Source organism: Peromyscus californicus, unplaced genomic scaffold, assembly GCF_007827085.1.
Source record: "Peromyscus californicus insignis strain IS unplaced genomic scaffold, ASM782708v3 Scaffold_7__1_contigs__length_154581171, whole genome shotgun sequence".
NCBI classification, from domain to species: Eukaryota; Metazoa; Chordata; class Mammalia; order Rodentia; family Cricetidae; genus Peromyscus; species Peromyscus californicus.
Genome location: NW_026294595.1, coordinates 153,066,208 through 153,089,439, shown reverse-complemented (window position 1 = coordinate 153,089,439; position 23,232 = coordinate 153,066,208). Strand labels below are relative to the sequence as shown.

The 23,232-nt window shown below is 52.0% G+C and overlaps 1 protein-coding gene across 1 annotated transcript in view; it reads right to left on the bottom strand.

Moving 5' to 3' along the window:
- Positions 1–3,571: 3,571 nt before the first annotated feature.
- Ntsr1 (neurotensin receptor 1) overlaps positions 3,572–23,232 on the bottom strand; it is a 44,735-nt gene continuing 25,074 nt past the window's right edge. The window contains exons 2-4 of the mRNA XM_052725001.1: positions 11,009–11,222; positions 6,978–7,068; positions 3,572–5,981 (exon numbers count right to left, since the gene is read on the bottom strand). Of these exons, the coding sequence (XP_052580961.1) occupies positions 5,732–5,981; positions 6,978–7,068; positions 11,009–11,222 (555 nt within the window). The 3' untranslated portion in view covers positions 3,572–5,731. The remainder of the gene's footprint in view (positions 5,982–6,977; positions 7,069–11,008; positions 11,223–23,232) is intronic.

Here is a 23,232-nt window from a genome sequence, read left to right as displayed (position 1 = left end):
CACTCTCATCTGCATATGGTGTGGTTAGGTTTTCAGGTAAGTATGTATTCTCACACAGTATGTATAGCTGGTGTGTGTGAATGTTTCTATGTGTGTATGAGTGTGCATGGTGTGTGTATGAGTGTACATGGTTGTGTGTGTGTGTACAAATGCCTGTGCCGAAGAGGCTTTTTCACTCTACTCAGCAGGTGACAACAGCCTCTTCCATCCCAGGGCAGCCCACTTTTGCCCTTTCTGCTTCTGTCTGCTTCTTGCTTGCTCCTTGCCTGTTCCCCTGATTGGGGTTCCCTGCCCACCCACCCCCCTCCTTCCATGCAGCATCGTTCTTTCATAAACTCAGCCTGGACATGGTTTCCATGGTGTTTTGATAAAAACTGGAATTCAGATCATAATTGCAGGGAGTGGTGGGGGAAGGGAGGGCTGGGGAAGGAAGCTTCGTACACACAGGAAGCTTGGCATTCTTTCTTCTTTCAAATGTGTTTAGAACATAGGATTCGCTCCCACGCCCGGCCCTGTTGCCTAGCAATGGTGATGGAGCTGGCAGTCTCCTCCTCTGTCCAGGTCACAGAATGAATGGGAGATACACTCACATGGTCGGAGCTGGGAGGGGCTTTGCTAGGATTGTAGGTTCAGTGGAATGAGTAGTAGTGAGGGGCCAAGGCTGCGTGCTGGTTGTCCCTGAATCTCACTCTTGTGACCAGCCTGGAATCCCACCAATAGTGTTTCATTCCTTTGGTGTTTCTGTCTATGTACTTCTTGGATCTGTATGCCAGCCAGTTCCCCAAGCCTGTGAGATGGAGTTGAAGGACTTCTCCGCAGTATGGGAGAGTCTCACACCATCATCAGAAAGGGGGAGTCAGCCTGAGGAAGCCAGACAGGATGAATGAGTGAATGAATGAATGAATGAATGGGCGGCTGGGGAGGATATGGTGACTCTTAGACTTTAGGAAGAATCCCATTAGAGCAGTTGTTAGGAGTGCAGATTCCTAGATCTGGGCTCCTGGTTCTACAAGGTGAGGCAGATTTGGGAGGCTGATGCCAGCAGATTTACATGCTTCTGAGGGTATGAAATCCTTTGAGGACTCCAGGAGAAGGCGGAAGAGATCCTGGAGGCTCTGTTGGAGACCTTTCTTCACGTCTGGCAGGAGAACTTTTTAGTAGACAGTACCCTGCCTCTGCCCTGGTGACCTGGGCGGTGCTGGAGTGTGAGTCCCTGACTGTGGTAGAAGGAGCAGAGGTGGGGTAGGAAAGGGATGAGGCAGGTCATACTCCAGTCCAGAAAGCATCTAAATAGGTGCTGGGCAGGGTGGCTCCAAAGCCAGTGGCCCTGGGTCTTCAATTTATTTAAAGATTGTGTGTACCTAGACATACATGCATATAACTACCTACCCCATCCAACATTTAAGCAAGTGGACGCAATTCTCATCTCCAACTGTCTTCAGGTACTCTCCCAATCCGTTCAACCTGGAAAGAAGGCAACTTTACTCTCTCTTCAAGGAGCAGGAAGATGGAGGGAGCTGGACAGGTGAAAAGGCAGCATCTGGCTGTATCTCTGTGCCAGGAAACACTGTGTGGGATTATGTGCTGGCTAGATTTATGTCAGCTTGACACGGTCTTGAGTCACCCGAGAGGAGGAGGCCTCCATTGAGAAAATGCCTCCACAAGATTGTACTGTGGACAGCCTATAGAGCATTGTCCTAATTAGTGATTGATGGGGGAGGGTCCAACCCATTGTGGGTGGTGCCATGCGTGGGCTGTTGGTCCTGGGTTCTACAAGAAAGCAGGCTGAGCAAGCTATGTGGAACAAACCAGTAAGCAGCACTCCTCCATGGCCTCTGCATCGGCTCCTGCCTCCAGGATCCTGCCCTGTGTGAGTTCCTGCCCTCACTGCTTTTGATGATGAACAGTTATATGGAACTGTGAGTGAAAACCCTTTTCTTCCCAAGTTGCTTTTGGTCATGGTGTTTCACCACACAATAGTGACCCAACTGAAACATTGTAATCCCAAGGCAGAGAAAGAGAGTCTAGGTAGGCTAGTGACAGTGCAGCTCAGTACAGAAGGTCCAAAGCCAGGTGGTTGGGGAGTCAGCTCAGTAGGCAGGAGGGTGGCAGCTTCTGAGGCTGGGGGAGAGGGTCCTGTTGGCTTTGAGTTGAGTCTCCTTTTCTAGAGGTAAGACTGGAAAGTGTTCACGGTCGACTTCATCATCATTGTTATCATCATGCTGTCATTTCGGTTGCCTAACATCTGAGTGCAGCTCTGCTCAGCTTGGGCCACTTGACATTTAAGTGAAAGCCATTTTCCTCATTCTGGATGTAGATTTCTTAACTTTGAGGAGAATTCTGTTGTCTAAAATTCCAAAATTTTATTTTTTAAAATTTAACCAGTGTTTAAAAGCATTCATCATTCAACTGTCCGTAGAGCTGCCGGCTGAGAGCAAGTGAGAAGCCTGGCAGGAGTGGGCAAGGGGGGTGGGCAAGGGAGGTGGGCAGGGGAGGTGGGCAGGGGAGGTGGGCAAGGGGGGTGGGCAGGGGAGGTGGGCAGGGGAGGTGGGTAGGGGAGGTGGGCAGGGGAGGTGGGCAGGGGAGGTGGGCAGGGGAGGTGGGCAAGGGGGGTGGGCAAGGAAGGTGGGCAAGGGGGGTGGGCAGGGGAGGTGGGCAAGGGAGGTGGGCAGGGGAGGTGGGCAGGGGATGTGGGCAAGGGGGGTGGGCAGGGGATGTGGGCAGGGGATGTGGGCAGGGGAGGTGGGCAAGGGAGGTGGGCAGGGGAGGTGGGCAGGGGAGGTGGGCAGGGGAGGTGGGGAGGGGAGGTGGGCAGGGGAGGTGGGCAGGGGAGGTGGGCAGGGGAGGTGGGCAGGGGACGTGGGCAGGGGAGGTGGGCAAGGGAGGTGGGCAGGGGATGTGGGCGGGGGGGTGGGCAGGGGAGGTGGGCAGGGGAGGTGGGCAAGGGAGGTGGGCAAGGGAGGTGGGTAAGGAGGGTGGGCAAGGGAGGTGGGCAAGGGAGGTGGGCAAGGGAGGTGGGCAGGGGAGGTGGGCAGGGGAGGTGGGCAAGGGAGGTGGGCAGGGGAGGTGGGCAGGGGAGGTGGGCAGGGGAGGTGGGCAGGGGGGGTGGGCAGGGGAGGCGGGCAAGGGGGTGGGCAGGGGAGGTGGGCAGGGGAGGTGGGCAAGGGGGTGGGCAGGGGAGGCGGGCAGGGGAGGCGGGCAGGGCAGGTGGGCAAGGGAGGTGGGCAAGGGGGGTGGGCAGGGGAGGTGGGCAGGGGAGGTGGGCAGGCAGCAGGTGTGTATGCTGGGGGCAGGGACTTTTAACTCTTCAGGAAGCTGGGCAGGGAGGTGGTCTGGAGGGACTTTTTACTGTTTGGGAAGATGGTCTGGCAGCAGGTGTGTGTGATGGGGGCAGGGACTTTTAACTCTTCGGGAAGGTAGGCAGGGAGGTGGCCAAGATCCCTTCAGTCTTTAGGAGATAAGATCCCCACCCATTGTTTATAAGAAGCAGATATAAGCCCACATGTTGCGCCAGCCCGACCTGCCTTAATGAATGTGTGTGTGTGAATGGACGCACACACAAAGGCCCAAATTGGGTGTCCACAGCTTCCTTTATTCTTTATGGGGGAGGTATGGGGGAGAGTGTTCTTTGATTGCAGTGTGGTAGGATGGGGGGTATTCTGACATATATTTGAGGGCACGTGACTTGTGTCCACATCACTGCTGGGCTCATGAAACTCTGGATTTGTGGCCCAGACACCAAGGTCAGCCTCCAGAACTATTTCCATCCTGACTTGGCCCTGAGCTGAGGATACCAAGCCAAGTCACAGGTGCATCTGGTGGTGCATGGATGTGTCCCTAACTACGTCAAACACACAGACAAGAGGCTAAAGACCACATAAGGAATTCTAGTGACAGCCACAGCATTTCTGGGAGGTTGTATAATAGGGCATTGGCTCTATCCAGCCTCAGGGTATCTCACTTCTTTTTACTCCAGACTGGGTCCTTCAAGACAGTCCCAGTCAGCAGAGAGGAGGAAACTGAGAATCAGAAGAACGGCTTGCCCAAGGTCTGGGAGTCCAGGATAGGGACCTGGGGCTGGGCTGCCTGGCCAGGGTATAAGTCCAAATCCTCCTGAAAAAGCATTGGCCTGTGACCCACTCACTGGGCAAGGTGGCTCCACAGGGCTGGGAGGGGCTCCCATGTAGATAGTTCTTGGGTTGAGAGGCCCCGCCTCGGGGCTGATCACATCTTCCTAGTGTTGGCCATGAGCCTGACTCACCCAAGCCCTGCCTTTGATGACCCGAGGGGTCATGTTATTGGCAGAGTGGCTATACCTGGGTGACCACAGATACCCCAACATCCAACCCATTGTTTTATAGTCCCACGGCAGTACTGTTCTCACAGGCCAGCTGCCCATCTATTTATTTCTTTTCCACACAATGGGGCCCAAGACTCTTTTTGCAAAAGGCTGAGCTTGGTTCTCTGGCCCTCCTGCTAGTCCTACCCTGCTGGTCCAGGGCATCCTGGGACCGTCTCCAAATGCTCAGCCAACTTTTTTGGCTGAAGGCGAGATGGTTCTGTCTTGTTTGGAGACAGCTCCCAGAGATGAAGGGTGCCTGCTTTTCTGGGCGCCTAGAACCTGGGCCAGGGTGGCTGCTTGGCAGCTGGTAACAAACTGACACATGCCTCCGTCCAGGGCTGCTGGCCAGCTGGGTACTGGGGTGTTGGCCTTTCCTCACCTGCACAGTTTCAGACACTGGCATCTTGCTGAGGACCTGGCTCAGTGCCCTTCTCAGGAGTCCTGCCCTGAAGCCAGAAGCTGCCAGACTTTAATCTCTACAGCTGTATAGAGACACAGAACTGTGTATCCCTCCCCCTGCAAAGTCACCTGGACAAGGGAGGCCAGGCCCCACTTATCTGCCATCCTTCTGCAGATCCAAGAGGTCAAGGTGGCAGTGCAGGTATCCCTGCAAGGCCACTTGAAGCTTGTCCTGGGTGAGGACAGGCCTAAAACAGGAGTCCCAGGTCTGTATGACTCCAGTGAGAACTTGGGTCTCTTTAGTGGGCCATAGCTGTCCAAGGTGGAGACAGAGGTGTGGATCCTCTCAGCTTTCAGCTGTGGACCCTGAGCCTTAAGGAGAATATTGGGGAATTCTCTGGACCACTCTGGGAGAGGCAGTGTGCCAGCCTGCCAAGGAAGGGTCTGGACATGAGGCTCAGAGAGAGCTACAGGATCGGCTGAGCCAGGGCAGGAGTGGAGGCAGGAGGAAGCTGACATGGAGCCTATGCCTGTGGACCTGGAGCCCAAGCACAGCTTCCGTCACTGCCTGGCCCAGCTGGTGTGGCCCCACGGTGCTGTGGTGACTGCAATAGCCCATCTGCCTGAGAGTCCAGGAGGTGCTTTCATTTCTTCTTTCTAAACATCCATTAGTCTGGGAACAAAGGAGGCTATCCTTGGTGAGTGCTAATTTCTTCTTGTTAGAGGCCTTTTGAGGAGCAGAAAGAGAAGCAGCCTCTGTTCTCATTTTTTAAATTGGTGGTAGGAGAGAGATAGGAGCAAGAACAGAGGATTGGGGAGGAGGGGGCAGAGGAAGAAAAGAAAGAGAAACTGGAAAGAAAGAAGCTTCCAGGTGGGGGGTGCCCCGGCCTCACTGGCATGGTTTAGACTGGCCACTAGTTGGCCCCATGGAGGCCTAGGAGGGTGTTGCCCTGAACAGAGGCTGAGGCCTCCTCCCAGCCTCCTCAGGGCCTAGTACAGGGTCTCCCGAGTGGCGCTGGTGGAGAAGGCATGGTTGCTGGACATGCTGTTCGGCTTCCTAGAGAATGTTGGCCTCTTCTTCCGGTGCCGCCACCCAGGACATAGGCAGGCCAGCGTGGACAGGAAGACCTGGCGGAAGTTGGCAGAGACCAGGTTGTAGAGGATGGGGTTGATGGCAGAGCTGATGTAGAAGAGAGCGTTGGTCAGCATGTAGAAGTAGTGGTAGAAGTCGAAGAGGAACCTGTGGGAGGACAGGAAGTTAGACCCCAACAGCCCTCAGCACGTACAGGGTTACCAAAGCATCCCTAAGGGCCTTTTTCCTGGGGTTGTGAGGGATCTGGCTTTGACACAGGCCCGCTTGGCCATGGCTTCTCCACTTTGCCCCACTTCTCTCAGCAGCACATCTTACTTGTCCACAGAGTCCTATTCAGAGGCTCATTGTCCTAAGGCTTCAGGGCCCACTGGTCCTAACCGTATAACAAAGACAGGAACCACTAAAGCTCCCGATGCCTGTGTGTGTTCTGTCCACTCATAAGGATCTTAATCCCCACTCCCAGGCATCCCTGAACTTCAGAAGCCTTCAAGGGGATGTTCCCGTGCTTGCTAATATTCCCCTGTGAGCAGAAACTATGTCTTGTCCATTGATGCCTATTATCCTGAAGGTGCTGTTACTCATGTATCTGGTAGCCCTGTTCTGGGTACAGAAAGAGTTCACAGAGCGGGCCTGCCAAGTGGCTGGCCCTCAGATGGCATTCATCAGCTGACTCATTTGTACAAACGGGGTTCATGCTGGTCACCTACTTTCCCTCTGGGAGCCTGACTCAGGGTTAGCAGATGGGGCCTCTTTGACCAGTCTCCTCTAAGAACCTGGACATAGAGTCTCCCACGAGCTGCCCAGTTAACAACATTCACAAGTGGCTTGCAACTGGGAGTTGAATCTATCTGTCTCCCCTGACTTTGCCTCTTTTCCTTTTGTTGTGACAAGTCGCAGCACTGTGTAAGTCTCTTGAGCCCTGGGGTGACTGTGACCCAAAGGACCTTCAGGTCTGACACAAATGTCTCAGGCATGACCTTGAGGATCTGCTGCCTGCTCTGACCTCTGGGCTATAGCCATCCTCATGCAGCCATCCTCCCTGGAGCCATAGGCTCACAAGAGCCCCACCTCATTCCAGACTGGCCTGTGGGTGGTGGGGCTCATGGTAGCCCTATCTCCGTCTGTTGTAGTCCAAGTACTCACGTAGTCCACTGTTCATCTGAGATATAGCAGAACATGAGGCGTCGCACGTGGTAAGGCAGCCAGCAGACCACAAAGGCAATGACAACAGCACCTGCAAGAATCCTTGGTCTCAGAAACATGGAGAGAGCCACAAGAGACAAGATGACATTCTGAGGTCATGGACCTTTTTCTTTTTTCTTCCTTCCTTCCTTCCTTCCTTTCTTCCTTCCTTCCTTCCTTCCTTCCTTCCTTCCTTCCTTCCTTCCTTCCTCCCTTCTCTCCTTCCTTTCTTTCTTTTTCTTTTCTTTTTTTTTTTTTTGGTAGTAAAAACACCTGGTATAGCAGTGTGTCTGTAACCCAGTGCCAGGAGACTGCAGACCAGTGCGGAGACATGTGCATCCCTAGCACTTGCGGGCAAGCCGGCACAGCTGAACCAGTGAGTTCCAGGTTCAGTGAGAGACACCATTTCAAAAGAGAAGGTAGAGAACAAAAGAGGAAGACATCTTATGTCAGCCTCTGGCTTCCACACACACATGTACATACACATGCCCACACAAAGCAAACACACAAAACAACCAAAGAGATGCAAGAACGTTAGATGTTGCAGCTACTGTGATAAACAGCAATTGCAAAAACAGAACAACAATTAACACATGATCCAGCACCCCTATTTCTGGGAATCAACTTGAAAGCATTGAAAGAAATGCTTGCACCCCATGTTCACAATAGTATCATTCCTAACCCATCACAGAAGTGGAAGAGACCTGGAGTCTGGACAGACAGGTGGAGCTGCTACCACGCCCTGTCTGTGGTCATGTGGTTCATGTACACAATAGGAATGTGTACTTCTGAAACATGAAGTGAGCACTGTACCCTGGAATATTATTCAGTATTAAATAGGCAGGAGATTCTCATCTAACATATGCTCCAACACAGACAAACTTGGAAGATGTTTTGTATATCAAGACACACTAGCCACCAATTCTTATATGATTCTGTTTATACCTCCCAGGTATAAACAGACCCCCAGAATGGGTGGGGGGACAGACGAGGGGTCCTGCACATAGGTGGTGGGGTGCAATTACTACTTAGCAGTGTGAGTTGCTTAATGTCCCACGCTGAGCATCTAACAATGATTATGGTAAGATATTTTATGCTATGCACTTTTGGTATAAAATTAAAAAACCAAAAAGATGCACTTGGGAAAGCTCCCTGAAAACAGAGGATGTGGGGCCCTGAGGGGCAGCACAGTGGTCTGAGCATCAGGATGGCCCTGCCCTTGGCCTGACATTTGTGGGGAGCTTTGGTTTATTGGCCTCAGTATTCTTATCTCTACATTGTGATCTTTCAAGGTTTTCAGTTTTGTTCCATTGAGGGTGCAGACCCCAAAGTTACTGGAAGCAGTTGGGGTACCTTGGGGTCCTAGCAGGGGCTTAGTAGTTGTCTCCCCTTCAATTCTGATGTCTGCCCTGGGTGAAGTGGCTCCCAGTGGGTGTGATCAGAAGGTTGGAATGGCTGGATAGTCATACAGTAACCTAAGATATGAGAACAGAGTAGCACGATGGTGTAAGTGGACCCTCAGACAGAGTGGGTCTGAGATATTGGGTATACCCTTGCCAGCTAGTCACTCATTGATAATGGGCAGGCAGATTAGCTGGAACCTCAAGGCCAGGAAAAGGCAGGGCTAATTGTAAGCTTCTGGTGGGTAGTGACAGGCTCTTGGGGCTGGGCATTTGAGTTATCGAGCTAAGCAAGCCTACCTTGGTACTGTGGAGGATATACGGAAGCAACTATGAGGGTAGTTGCCTGTTTCAGGCCAGAGCAGAAGCACCAGTCAGCAAGGCTGAGATGGGCCACTGAGGCTGGAATGGACTATCCACCAAGGGTACTGAGGCAGAGTCATCTGAACCCTGTGGAGAAGTCCCCTAGGTCCCCAGAGAACCCCTGGAACAGAGGCTGTGGTGAAGGACACTGATTTAGGCATCTCTGGTCCCCCTTTTCTGTCTGCCTTCTGAGCAGTTCTCCTGTGGTCCTCACAGTCGCTACGGCACACAGTTGCAGCTTCCCCCAAGACCCTGTCCTACTCCACTGCAGTTGCTATGGAGGAAAGACAGGGATGGAGGAGGCTGTGACCAACAGTGGTTTAGTCATCATGAGAGGTGAGGCTTGAAGGAGCCATTTCCAAGGCAGCACTAGCAGAGAGGGAGTGTCCGCCATCTGTAGGGAATCTCCCAGGGCCTCTTTGGGTTTCTCAGTCAAGAGGGCTGGCAGGTGGCCCCAGAACAGTTCTGGTAGACAGCAACGGGCAAGGGCCGCCTGAGCATGTCCATATGCTCTACCCTCTCTGCCCTCTTCTTTGTCTGACCTGCCTGCACTGAAGCCCTGCCTTGTAGGGACTTGGGAGAGAACCATTTTTTTTCCTGTCACACTATGCAGAGTTCATCCTAGCTGGGACAACCTTGAAGGTGAGCAGTCACTAGGAAGGTCAAATCTGGGGCCTTACTAGGGCAGCCACTACAGGGACCACCCCAAAGTACTGGCTCTAGCCTTTTAGCTTGCCGGTCTGTTTCTTTATCTATCCAGTATGGACCCTGAGGTCTTCAGTTTGCATCGTGCTGGAGAAGCTGCCTAATTTGCTAGAAGCAGAGCTGTGGCATCTTAGGGCCCTGAAGGGTACCCAGTGGCTGTCTCCCAAGTCCCGAAAACTACTGCATCCCAGTATCCCCAGTCTGGGCTGACATGGGTGAGGGAGAGTTGCACTGCTTGAGCTGACAGTGACCAGGCCCAGCATAAAGAATGTCAACCTGGCCATCCTTTCTGGATGCTGAGGGTGTACCTGTACCTGAGAGGATGCACCCTGACCTGAGAGATGTTCCTTGCTGGGGGCAGGAAGGGCCAGCTCTAATTCCCTGTGTGTTTGTTACAGACATACCGGGTAGGGATGATGGGGGCTCAGGCAGGGCCCGCAAAGGACTATAAGGCAAATGGCAACTCAGAAAGATGGGACAGCACACCCTCTCTAGGGTGGGCCTGGACTTTTGGGGCAGGATGAAAAATGCAGTTGACAGGTGCCCTGGCCCAGGTGTGTCTTAGCAGGCAGCACTGAGTACTGATGTCCCCAGACATCTCTGCTTGAGGTCTTGGATGCTCCTTCCTACCTTCAGCCTCAGGCTCCTCCTTGGAACCAGGCCCAGGCCCCACTCACTCTCCCTGTTACCCTGGGACATTAGGTTAGTGGGGACATGAGGTCCCTGCTTTGAGGTCTGCCAGTGTCCTTGTGAGGAGGTGTTTGAGAATAAGCCCTTCTCACAGTTGCTGTCTTTGGGTATAGGTGAGGACTTCTGTGAGGAATGCCACCTAGACCCACTCAGAGCTGGTGCCAGCCACTCTGGGCTTTAAGGTGCTGGCCTGGGGGACTCCTTGCTGCCCTGTGCTTTGCCCTGAGACTGCATCTGGAGCTGCTGGGAAAGGGGCAGGACCAGGAAGGAGCCACAGTCATAGCAAAAAAAAATGCGAGACATGGGTCTGGAGAGTAAAAAGACTTTTGTCCTGAGTCTTTCCCACCCAGCACACCCAATGACTGCTTCCTAAGGTTGCGTCAGCTGCAGGGTTCAGGCCTCCCCCTCTGCTCAGCATCGGTGCCAAGTTCTGTCTGACCTCTTGGCCTCTGCTTGGTGTGCCTTCTGCTTACGACTCTGTTACCAGGACCTTCTAGTCCTGAATAGCTAGATGCTGCCTCCAACGAGGTCCCCAGCTGCCAGGCCTGGTCACGTGACATCACTTGTGAGTGTGCCTGGGGTGTACTTGCTTACTTGAAAGAGCCTTGATTTCCAGCAAGAAAGCTGACCCATGTCTGTGAACAAGACTTCGAGCTCACAGTTGGCACCCAGCCTCTGGTTGATTGAGTGAAGGTATGAGGGAGTGAAGAGGGCAGAATGCTGCTGCTGAGCGTGGACCCACACTCTGTCCCGTGCCTTTACCCTTGGCTCTGGGCCGAGCCCCACATTGAGCCCCACAGCACTGTCTGCTCCCCAGGGCCTGAGGTTACGTACGTAAGACGAGGACTCCATGGCGCAGGGCCTGGACGCGACCAGGCTCGATGGACATGCTGAATGTGCTGTGCTGTAAACTGTTCTGGGTCCCCACAGTGCAGACCCGGCCCTGCTCGTTGGCCTGCTGTACCATGACTGTCAGTTTGTTGGCAATCACAGTGTTTAGGATGGAGATGACCAGCATGGGGAACACAAAGGACATGAAGGTGTTAACCTGCAGAGAGCAAGAGGCGGCCATTAGTCCAGACATAGACCTTGTTTATCCACAGACCTGGGGACTACCATGCCCTCCCCTGGAACTCCTCCTCAAACTCAGCTCTCACTTCAATCTGCTTGGAAATGATCAACATAGCTTCTGCTCCTGGGACTGGGTAAAACCCTAGGTGTTCTGACAAGGTTCTGGGCTCTGAGTCCTGAGTCTGGGAATATCATGTCCAGGACTCTAGAACTTAGCATGGTCTGTTCAGTGAGGCTGGGTCCTTGGCTCCCACTCTGCATGCAAACTGTTTGCACTGATGCCTCCATACATTCTCCCACCCACCTGGTGCCTCTCAGAGGTCTGAAGAAGCGTAGCCCTACTCATCAGTCCAGACTTTCTACATAACTCATTTGGGGAAACCGAATCTCTGAGGTTCTTGTGTCCAATAACTCAGAAGAGGCTGGACATGGATTTGTTTTCTGACCGTATGAGTTCAGCCTGGCTTCTTCAGCAATGTCCAGCTGACGGTTGGAGCTACAAAAATGTGGACGTGTCCTAATTGAAACACATAGAGAACATGGCCAGCACAAAACTTGTGACTTGTGGTGAGGACAGCCATGACCAGATCCTGGGAAAGAGGGGAGTGGCCACCCAAAGTGCTGGAGTTGACTGGACTCCCTGGGCCTCTTTTGGACTTGGGTGCAGCATCTGTGAAGGCCTTGCCTCCACTCCCAGGTAGCCACAGACCATCGCTGGGAGGGGCTAGGAAAGAAGCCGTCCAAGTTGCCGTTTTCACAAAAGCTCTGCTCAACAGTCAGGGTACAAACTATTCAAGGGAAAGTATTTCTGCATGTTCTTGGTCAACACCATCTCCCTCTTGGGCCCTGTGTGCCCTCTCCAAGCTGTATCCCCTCTGACCTTGAGAATAGAGGATCTGTTCCATCCCCTGCTCCCCAGGCTCAGGGGCCAGAGCTGCTCCTGCCATGTTCTTAGCTCAGTCCATTGGAAGCCCATAGAGGGTAGGCAAGAAGTTCTCTGCTTGCTCTGGGCCCAGCTGTGCCCCATCCCAGGAGACACACTAATTCAATTCCTGGTGAGTCGTGGTGGAATTAAACACACAGAATGTATCCAACACAGATTTAAAATGTCAAAACATTTAAAATACCACACCTCGCTGAACACAGGCAGCAGACAGCTACCTCTGGGACCGGACAGCCAGAGCAGGGCAGCAAGACAGCGACTGGCTCTAGGCTCTCACTGGCCCCCATGCTCCTAACCCTAAGGTTCCCAGGTTGAACCCTTTTCTGACCCTTGCCAGGTGGGGCCCAGCCTCCAAACTGTCCGCTTCCAACTTGCAGGGGCATCCCAGTCCTGTCCACACAGGATAGACTTGAGGAACATTTATGGCCTCTGCCAGCTTGAGGATTATGGTGAGTTCACAGTTGGATGCCTCAATGCCATCCCACCTAACCAGATGCACCCACAGCATCTTTCAGTGTGCCTATCCAAACCAGCTCTGGGTGTCCTAGAGGACATGACAGGGGCTGACCCAAGACTACCCTGATCTGTGACTCTAAGCAGTGTGGAGGAACACAGCCAACAGCAGGAAAGCAGTGCTAGTAACCTGCTGTGGGAAGGGCTGTCTCATCACAGCTGGGGTGTGTAAATGCCGGGAAGAGGCCAGACTCAGTGTTGCTGGTCTTTGGGAGGCGTAGCAGATACAGCATCTCTGCCTCCCTTTCTCTGTGTATGTCTCCCCTGTATCTCTCTCTCTTTGTTTTTCTCCTTCTGTTTTAGACATGTGTACCAACTCTCATGGGTGGCAGGACCTGCCTTTAGTGTCCTAAGGCCAGCTAGGTGCTGGGCCACCCTGCACCACCACCTTGTTGGTCATGCTTGTTAAGCTGGGTTGGGACCCTGGGGAGGACAGTGGACCCCAAGGGCATGCCAGCCTCTGGTGTCCTTGCACCCTGGCTGTTACTATCCCACTCAGTTCTGGATTGGAAATGCAGGGAGGGGCTCCAGAAAGTGGCAGGACACATGGGAGTTGGGGGCTGGAGGTTGCGGTATAGACTTGAACCTTAGACAGACAGGAGGAGTCCTATGTCCTTGGGCAGCTTTGACCTCAAGCAAGTTCGCAGTCAGATTCCAGGTTTAAGGTTTCTTATTGAAAGAGTGACCAAAAGTGCCTCCCACCATTGGGTGCCTTCAGTAGTACCCAGAATTACCATCAGGGTGGACAAAGGAAGCAAGCTGAGGTTTCTTGTCAGGAAGCTGGGGTGGTTTCTATGAGGAATGGGGGTAGCCCAGCCACTGCTCTCCCTAAATCTATGTTTTTGTGCAGAAGGAGGAAGGCAGAATAGAGGGTAGAGAAGAAAAAAGAAGCAGTGGCCAGGGATGGTGAGTCCAAGCTTGTACAAAGATGGTGTGGGGGAGATACATAGTCTGTCTGTCAACAGACGAGGGTGCAAGCAGCTGGAAGAGTGGACCCCTGACTCAGGCCACCAAGAGCTGGCCTTGGCCCTGATCTCAATCCCTGAGCTGGAGCTCTTACCCTCATCTGCATTTCCCCTGCAGAACAATCCTGAGGCTTCCCCACCCCTAGTTAAGCCCACTGTGTTTAGATAAAAAGTGGGACTCACTCACTCCAGCAAGCAGCCCACAACGGATGGGAAGGAGCTGAAGGGGTTGCAAAGTCTAAGAGCTTCAGAAGACAGAAGGGTAAGGTACGAGAAGTTTCCTGTGTAGTCCTTCCCTGTGCGGGAACCTTCAGGACCAGCCCAGGCTGGTCTGGCAGGAGACTGTCTCCTCTGTACGGGTGGCTGAGCCCCAGCCAGGACAAGTTCAGCAATGGTCTAGCCTGGGACAGACTGCAGATAGAAGACAGTCTTCGAAGGCTAGCACTAGTAGATTCCTGTGCCCTTGTATTTCCTGGCTTCCCTTCTCCAGCTCTGCTGAGACCAGGGATGATGGTGTAATGCACATCAGAAGGACCTGATATCAAGGTTGTCAATGCAGCCTTGCTTAAAATAACAAAAATGGAATGATTCAAATGCCTGCCACCGAGGCAACCGGCCAGTCCCCATGCATCTGCTCCCTGGGGCACTGGTTGGCACCAGGTGCCCCAAGATAACAGTTTATGGAGAGAGCAAAGGAAGCAAAGGGAAACATGATGGCTCCCCGAGTTCCTCTAAGGCACAGCTTGGCACTGCAGAAAACCTGACCGATCTGCTCGGAGGCTGGCAGTCCAAGCTTCAGGTGTCCCTTTTGAATTGGAGCTGGAATAACTGACTCACCACACAGCCTGGACATGTCCAGTACCTCACGGAAGATGCCCTGGTGTGAGCAAGGGCGCCCATGTCACACCAAAGCCATCATTTATTCCCAGGTCTGGGAAATATTAGGGACAAAAGAAGCCTGCATCTGGTGGGTCTATTCTCATTTCGCAGGTGGGCAGCTGGGGCCCAGAAAACAAGAGGGGGGTCTCTTAAAGTGACACAGCCCAGAATTCTACAGGAGTGAGAGTGACTGTACAGCATTTGTTCTCAGAACAGGATTGTGGAAGAAGACAAAGAAGCCATCATCTCGGAGTCCCCACAGGATGCTTGAGAGCTGGGTTCTGTCAAGTGGCTAACAGGGAAGAGAGGGCTTAAGGTATGATAAGGAAATGGCCGGAGCAGCTTCTTCTAGAATGAGTGCCCCAAGAGTGGCAGGCCCAGGATGCCATGTTGTCTCAGTCTCTGCTTGAACCCATGCTACCCTTGCAGGTATCCGGGAGTGGTGGCCCTGACCCGGACAAGCTCTAGGTATACCAGGACTGGAAATTGAAGCTTCAGGATTTGCAGCTCAGGAGGGAGACAAAGAGGCAGACCAGACCCCAGCCAGATGAAGTACAGAATGAAGTTCTTCATCTTCATGAGTGAGTGTGCTGAGTACATCCCTCCACTTTCCAGGTAGTACCTCTTTGGGCAGCTACCAGATTAGGGAGCATCCAGTACAAAGGCTGGGAGTCCTTGGACACCTCTTGGAAAGCTTCTATTCACTTACTTACTTTGCCCCCACCCCACTATTGGGCCCCTGTCCTTTTCTGGTTTGGAATTATTGGAAGAGGCTGGACCCCAGAGTCCAATTGGGAGATTTGTGGAGTAGTTCTTAAATCCTACATGGGAGGTCAGAACCACGGACAGCACCTACCTATGCCAAAGAAGACTTCTGACCAGTGTGTGGGCAGGACCCCATTGCCCTTCTGCTCCCAGCAGATGGCACATACCACCCTCCCACCTCTCTGTGTACTGGCCACCTTCGATGTGCTGTCCAGAGGCGTGGAGGCTGCTGCCTAATTGTGGACTTGGCAACAGAAAACCTTGAACATCCACATCCTGTCAGTGCCCGGCTGTGCTGGAGGCCTGGCACCAGTTTGGCTGTCGGGAGACCACTAACTCATCCTGGAGGCCTCAATTGGATTAGGGAAATGGCCTTCTCAACAGCGCTGCCCTTGTCCCCACCTGTACCAGGCCCGAGTGTCTGGGGAGGGCTCAGCGCAGCAGGATGGGTGCAGGGCAACCTGGGTCCAGACCCTTCAGCACAGCTGGTGGTGTGAGGCTTGTTCACTGGGTGGAGGGCAGAAACATGTGACAAGACACTTCAGTGTTTCTAGCTCCTCTCAAAACTGGCCCCAAGCCATCTGTATAGGGAAGGAAATCTTCAGGGAAGGGCAGACTGACATCTATCTGCCACGCCTTCAAATATATGTCAGCCAAAAAGCCCATTAGAACGTTCAAATCTGTGGGACATCCACTGAGGAGCAACAAATGACTTCAAGATCCCTGACAAGTTCAGTGGCAGCGCAGTCCAGAGTAGGTGGGCTGGGTACTGCTGGGCCCATACCCGCTCCTCTGTACCCAAAATAGTGGAGCAGGAAAGGGCCCCAGCTTGTGCCTAAACCTCACTTTATACCAGCAGCCAAGAAAGCAGTGTGTGGCTGAAATGAGTCCATGACTTTGTCCATGTCAGCTAGGACAGTAGCATTTCCTCTCGTGGATAACCATGTCCTGAAAAGCAGCTTCCACTTGCTAAGATGCATCTCCTGTGTTCCTATTTCAAAAACCCAAGCCAATTCAATCAGCTTTGCTGATATGCCTTTTGTTTGCATTTTCCTAAGATGCAGGGTGCTAATTTGACACTGAAGGATTAGACATTGGGCCAAGTGCTCGACACAGTTCATTTAGAGCCCTTGACAAAGGTTGAGTCATCCAAGAAAGTTCTCTGTTCCATGCCAGGAAAGCCTGGGACTCGTGGACATTAGCTTCATATTTCCAGTGATCATGCAAAGCTTCATGCTGGCCTTGGGAGGGAGGCTCTGCAAGGCTGGGACAAGGCTGACTGCTGGGGTTCAGTGGTTGTAAGCAGGACACACAATGCATCTCAGAGTGTACTTTTAGTGTGAGGCGTACAGGTCACAGTCCCCTGCCCGTCCCTATGCACCAGCCGCCACGCCATCCCGTTCTCATTGCAGCTGAATCTCCAGCCCTACAATTTGCTGTGTGCTTTCTTGCCATGTAATTGTGCAGCAAATATCCTGCCTGCTCCTCCCAATTTCTAATTACTACCTATTGCCAAAGCTGGCCACCACACTTCCCCACGGACATCTGGCTCTTCAACGTCGGCGTCCCAATGGGATTAGTGCTCTGTCCCTGCTCAATAAATCTGATTATACCGAACATAGAAGGGAGTGTCCTCACCCACAGGAAGAGGATTTAGAGATGGCCATTGTGAGGGAAGGGGTTGGTAGAGGGCTTTCATTCCCTACACAGAGCCTCAGGCATGTCAGAGGACTCACCCATAACTGTGCAAAACTAGGGTCTGGCCTTTTTCTGGGTGACCAGGCTCTGGACTTCACCTCTGGCTGGGGGACACTTTGCCTCAAGGCAGCTTCCTGCTGGGTAGGACTGTGGGGGCACCTGAGGGCAGGCAGAAGTAAGTGCTCCTTAGAAATGGCAGCAGATGGCTAGTTATTAAAGTGCTTGCCTTTTTTTTTTTATTCTTCTCTCATACAATATATCCAGACCCCAGCCTCCCCTCCCTCCACTCCTCCCAGTCACTCCCCCCTCCACCTCATCTCGCCCAGATCCACTGTTCATCCATTTCCCTTCAGATATATGACTGTAATCCTAACACTAGGGAGGTGGTGACTGGGGATTGGGTCTTGCTGGCCAGTTGTCTGGCCAATTGGTAAGCTTTAGATTCAGTGAGAGGCCATCTTAAGAAATAATCTGGACAGTGATAGAGGAAGACACCGGGCATCAACCATTAGCCTCCACACCCATGCATACACCCTCTCACACACACTCTCACTCTCTCTCTCTCTCTCTCTCTCTCTCTCTCTCTCTCTCTCTCTCTCTCTCTTTCTCTCTCTCTCTCTCTCTCTCTCTCTCTCTCACACACACACACACACACACACACAACAAAACACACACACTCACTCTTACACATACACACACACTCAACACAATACACATACACTCACTCTCTCTCTCACACATATACACACTCTCTCACACACACATACACTCACTTTCTCTCTCACACATACACACTCAACACAACACACATACTCTCTCTCACACATACACATACTTTTAACACAATACACATACACACTCTCACACACACTCACACACATACACACTCTCTCACACACACTCACTTTCTCTCTCACACATACACACACTCTCAACAACACACATATACACACTCTCTATCTCTCACACACACACTCACACACACTCTCTCTCACACACACTCAACACAACACACATACACACACACTCTCTCTCTCACACACACACTCTCAACACAATACACATACACACACTCACTCTCTGCCCCCCACATCTGAGGCTGGAAGGCTGGAAGATGAGGAAACTAAACAGTGGCTCAAATGCTGCCCAGTGAGAAGGAGGGTGGGGGAAAAGAACGTCTCTGTTAAAGACCACCCTTCCTTCCCCGTCTACAAGCTCTCACTATGTCCCATTACCTCATTAGGTTTTACATTGTTTGTCTTTTACATCCACATGGGCTTTTCTTTACAATAACAAAGAGGCTTTTTTGTTTTATGAATGGCACAGCGTGCAAATTCACACTCTCCAGAGTGTCTGGTAATCAGAGAGCTGTGGGTATAAATGCTTTGATTTTCTTTCTAGATAGGGGAGAAGGCTGGGAAGAGTTACCAGGGTTGATCTTATCAAGTGACCCTGAACTCCTTCCTGCCTCACCTTGGGTCTGCCATCCCCCATGCCGGAAAGGATGGGCCAGATCACAATTGTTGCTATGCTGCATAGACCAACCCTAGCAGTCAGGCGGTTGCTGATTATTGTTCCAAGCTGGGAGCAGGTCGTGTTGCAGGCTGTAGACCAGAGGAGGTGCAACCTGGCTCTTTCTGGAAATTCCAGAACTTATGGCTGTGCCAGCCCATCTCTTCCCTGGGATTGCTTATATACCCCTCCATTCTATACACACTCTGGCACTGTCTAAGACATTACATGTCCCCAAGCTCACTTTATTTAAGGCTCATGGTCACTTATCCAAAACCTGATGTTTGCAAGATGTCTCACTTGCAGAAGTTGGAGGAGACAGGCACTGAGAGGGAGGAAGCCTTGGCTGGAGGCAGAGGTGAGCTCAAGATTGTATGAAGGCTTAACACTTGTTTGTGGGCTGAGATCCTGGTTGACAGGGGCAGGAGTCCTAGGCAGAGAAACAGGGAATTGACATAGCTGTGTATGTATTTGGGGTGCTCAGCAGAACCTGGGACAGGAGTCAAGAATGGCAGCCTGTGTTGGATTCAGCTGGAGAGGGGCCAGGGCTATGGCTGGACCTGATGATAGGGTAATGTGGTGAGGCACCTGAAAGGGCTTCTTACTCTCACTCTCAGCAAGGGCCCAGTGCCGGACACGGCACAGGAGCTTTGCTGAGTACTTGCAGAGCCAAGACTCCACAACCCAAGCTCTCAGGCAGGGTTGCATTGCACTGACTTTTCCAGTTCTGTCACGGCTTGGGTCCTTGCTGAGAGAGAGTAAGAAGCCCCACAATGACCATTGTGGGCCCTGCCACTGTGCCCACAAAGCAAAGAAGCCTGACTGAGCTAAGGTGAGATGGGTCATCTTTGTCCATAACCTGACAGTGGAAACCATTTGAATTCTGCCCTGAGGTCCTTCCTCCCCGTCCTCTGTCCTGGAGCAGGAGTCCACAGATACCTGCTGTAAAGGGCCAGAGTGAGTGATCTTGCTTTGTGGGCCAGATGATCTCTGTCACAACTGCTCAGCGTGGCTATCACAGCCCAAACTATCCACAAGCATGTGAATGAACACTGGGCCATGTGCCAATAAAACTTCACTTTCAGCAGTCGATCAGGGTCTCGGCTTGCTGACTCCTACCTGAAAGACCCATGCTTACAGGCATGGAACACACACTGAGTGATGGTCATGTCACAGTCCATTTGAGAAGAATGGGGACTGACATAACCATTGGGACTGTATTCCCACACCAGTGCCGGGTGTATAGAAGGAGCAAGAGGAGGAACCAAAACATGTGTTTGAGTGTGAGAAGCGAGATGCCACCGAGAGGCAGCTGAACACCATCTGCCACTGTCCTCTGTCCTCCCCACCATAAACCTTTGGCTGTGGTTTCCAGTTCTAGGATAGCCAATGGGCCTAGGCTGATGGCGTGCACGGCTGATGACCTGTCCTATTCATAGGGACTCTGAGGTGAGAAACCATCTCCTAGGCTCTTTTACTTCACATCCAAAATGGTTTAAAACAACCCTAAGAATGGGCTATACTTGGCAGAGGTAAGAACTCTTTCATGGCTTAATCTAGGCTGCTGCTGCCGAGCTAGGCATTGCCCTTCTGTTCCACAGCCTCTGAAGGTAGCTCCCCTGCCATTGTGCACACAGTATGATGAAAGGTGAATTTACTCCAGTTACATGAATCTCCCCAAATGTGTCTCCATTGACAGTGGCTGGACACCTTTCCTGGACAACTGGGGCTTCGTTCCCTCAGAAACGTCCCTGCAGAACCTGTTCCTGTGTCACTGAACAAATCCATCTTTCTGCAGGCACTTGGCATCCTGATTCACATTCTGTTGAATGTCATGGGCTGTCAGTCACCCTCACTAGGACACCTTGTCAGGCATGCTCAAGGTGTATATGGAATGAGATTTGTTTCATTCCAGTAGCATTCGGAGTAAGCATTTGCACTAGGGCCTTCTCCCACACTCCTCCCCGCCCACCTCAGACAAGCACAATTTGCCGGGGCACATAAGAGAAGGAGGAGGAGGAGAGGAAGAGAAGGGGGAAGGGAAGAGGAGGAGAAGCGAGAAAGGCAGGACGGGAAGGAAGGGGGCAGGAGGCCTTGGGGAGAGGAGGAAGGGGTGGTTCCTTGTTTTTATTTAGTTGGAAGGTGGATGCTGCACCCCCTGGACAGGCTGAGTCAGTGGTCTATTCTCCATGCTGCTGCTGCTGCTGCTGCTGCTGCTGCTCGGCTCTGCCATTGACCTGTATGCTAATTACAGCAGCAGGAAGCCTTATTCCAGGCATTGGAATGCATGGACTGCATCCAGCCGTCCAGCCAGGCTCCTTGGGGCAGCAGTCTCTGCCCTGCTAATCTTGTTCCTGCAGGCTAGATGAGTTTCCTTTGATGGCTTTGAAATGGCCACTTCAAGGCACTCAGGCCTTGGTCTGTAAATTCTCCCGGACCAGGAGAAAATCCACAGCAAGGCTGGGCTGAGTGTTGATGGCAAGTTCTCGTGATTGAAATGGAGTGAAGGTCAGCTGTCAGTAGGAGGGAGAAGATCCATATGACCATTTCTCTGAGACTCAAGCAAGTCGGGTCTTTTATGTGGCTTTGTCCCCAGCTATACACACTGCTATACACACCGCTGGCATCTTGCTTGCTCGGTCACATCAGCGCAGTGGCTCTGTGTTCTGGAAGCTGCGTGTGTGCACGGCCTCTCAAGCACACAGGGAAAGACTGCGGACAGAGGCACAGAGGCACAGGGACACACATACACAGACACACTGCAAATATCAGGATCTCCTGGGTCCTGAAGGTCTCAGCCATCAAGATGACTGAACAGTGTGATCTTTGAGAGGCCAGCTGAGTCTCACGACCAGGAACTCAAACTCATGAGGAAATGGCCTTGGCTTTCCTTACATCCCTTCTAGTTTCTCTCTGTTCAAAAACAAAAACCAGGAACAAACCCTAGCTCTAAGGGCTGAAAGGAGCATTACAGTAGTGTTGAAGGCTCATTAAGGGGAAAGCTGCTGCCTCCTAGACAAAAGAATGAATCTTCCTCTGGGTGGAGACATACCATTGTCTCTTCTCCTAATGGTTATTCTAGTTGGGCAGGTCAACTGCCTGGCTAAGGGAAGACCCCTCTGGAAGGCAGATTCACCTGAGGCTTTGCTAAAGAGATGGGAGGAACATTTATTCCTTTAGTGAAATAACGTACTTTTCCTTTCCAGAATTCCCTCCCACCATCTGTGCAATGGCCCCAGAACCATCATCAGGGCCTTTAGATCCTTCAGCCTTCTGAGTCCTGAATCCTTCTGCCTCTTTTTTTGAACACTGGTCAGAGCCTAAATACACCTCCTTTGGTACTTTGGGCTTCATTCTTTCTCTAAAGCCATCCATCCCTTTGCCATCCACCCTGTCTGCCATATGGCTGCCTGCTTGCCAAACCTTCTTGCCTAAGTAAAAAAGGCATAGTGTTCTCTCTTCTCCCTCCTTTGCTAAGATTTATACCTTTTCTGTCCTAGAGTTTTTCTTTTAAATGTTAATAAAATTATCCTCAAGTGTTTGAGTCCATTCTTAAATTCTTTTATTGTTGACACTAATAACCCCAAGATGGGACACCCTCTTCCCCACTTCCCCAGTGACATGTGGCAACTCTAGCAGGACTTCCTAAAATTTCCAGTAATAAGAAGGGAAGAGGGGCCGGGCGGTGGTGGCGCACGCCTTTAATCCCAGCACTCGGGGAGGCAGAGCCAGGTGGATCTCTGTGAGTTTGAGGCCAGCCTGGAATACAGAATGAGTTCCAGGAAAGGCGCAAAGCTACACAGAGAAACCCTGTCTCGAAAAACCAGAAAAAAAAAAAAGAAGGGAAGAGGGGACTCAAGGGGAGGGCAGGGTCCTTCTCATCAGCCTGAGGATTAGGACTGGGTTTGGCAAGTCAGTGCACCACGTGATCACACTGGGGCTTCTGCGGAGCTCAGAGAGCAAAGCATGTCTTCTTTTCACATCTGTTTCTTGCAGAGAGGGCTTTATCACTGGACCCAACCCCCAGGTTCTGCTGGGGACCTGGCAACTGCTCCTTAAGCCTTGGTAGAGAAGAACTGCTTTTTTGCTGCTGTTCATACTTGGGTAGAATCAGGCAAAGTGACCCTGGGGTACTGGGCCAACATAAGACAGTGTTCTCTGCTCCCTGTGGGTCTAAGAGCGGACTGCTCCCATGATGCTTTCCCACATGCACCAGCAATCAGCAAGTGCTTGCTCAGCTACATTGGCATGAGCATGTATCTGTGTGTACATCTGTGTGCTTGTGTCTGTGTGTGTGCAAATGTGCATGTGTCTGTGTTTCAGATGTGCCTGTGCCCATGTGTATCAGGTCTGCTTATACATGTGTCTCTGTACGTATCTGTACGTGTGCATGCACACATGAGTGCACACTGTAACTGGTGGATTCTGCTTTAGTTCCCTATGCAGCTGTTGGCCATCCAGAACTCTGAAAGCACTTGAAGATGTAAAAGGGGTGCCAGATGTTGTGAGGTCCTAGGGCCTGGAACCCCCACCATGATCCTGGGGAAGATGTGTGATCAGTGCCTATCTAGTGTGGTTGTGGGTCCATGCCCCTCTGGTAAAGGTTTTAGATTGTTACCTGGAGCCGAATGCCAGGGCCCTACAACCAGATGCAGGGATTCTCAGGGTGAGACCGAGTCTCCAGTGGCTGGACCTCCCTTCTTTTCTACTCT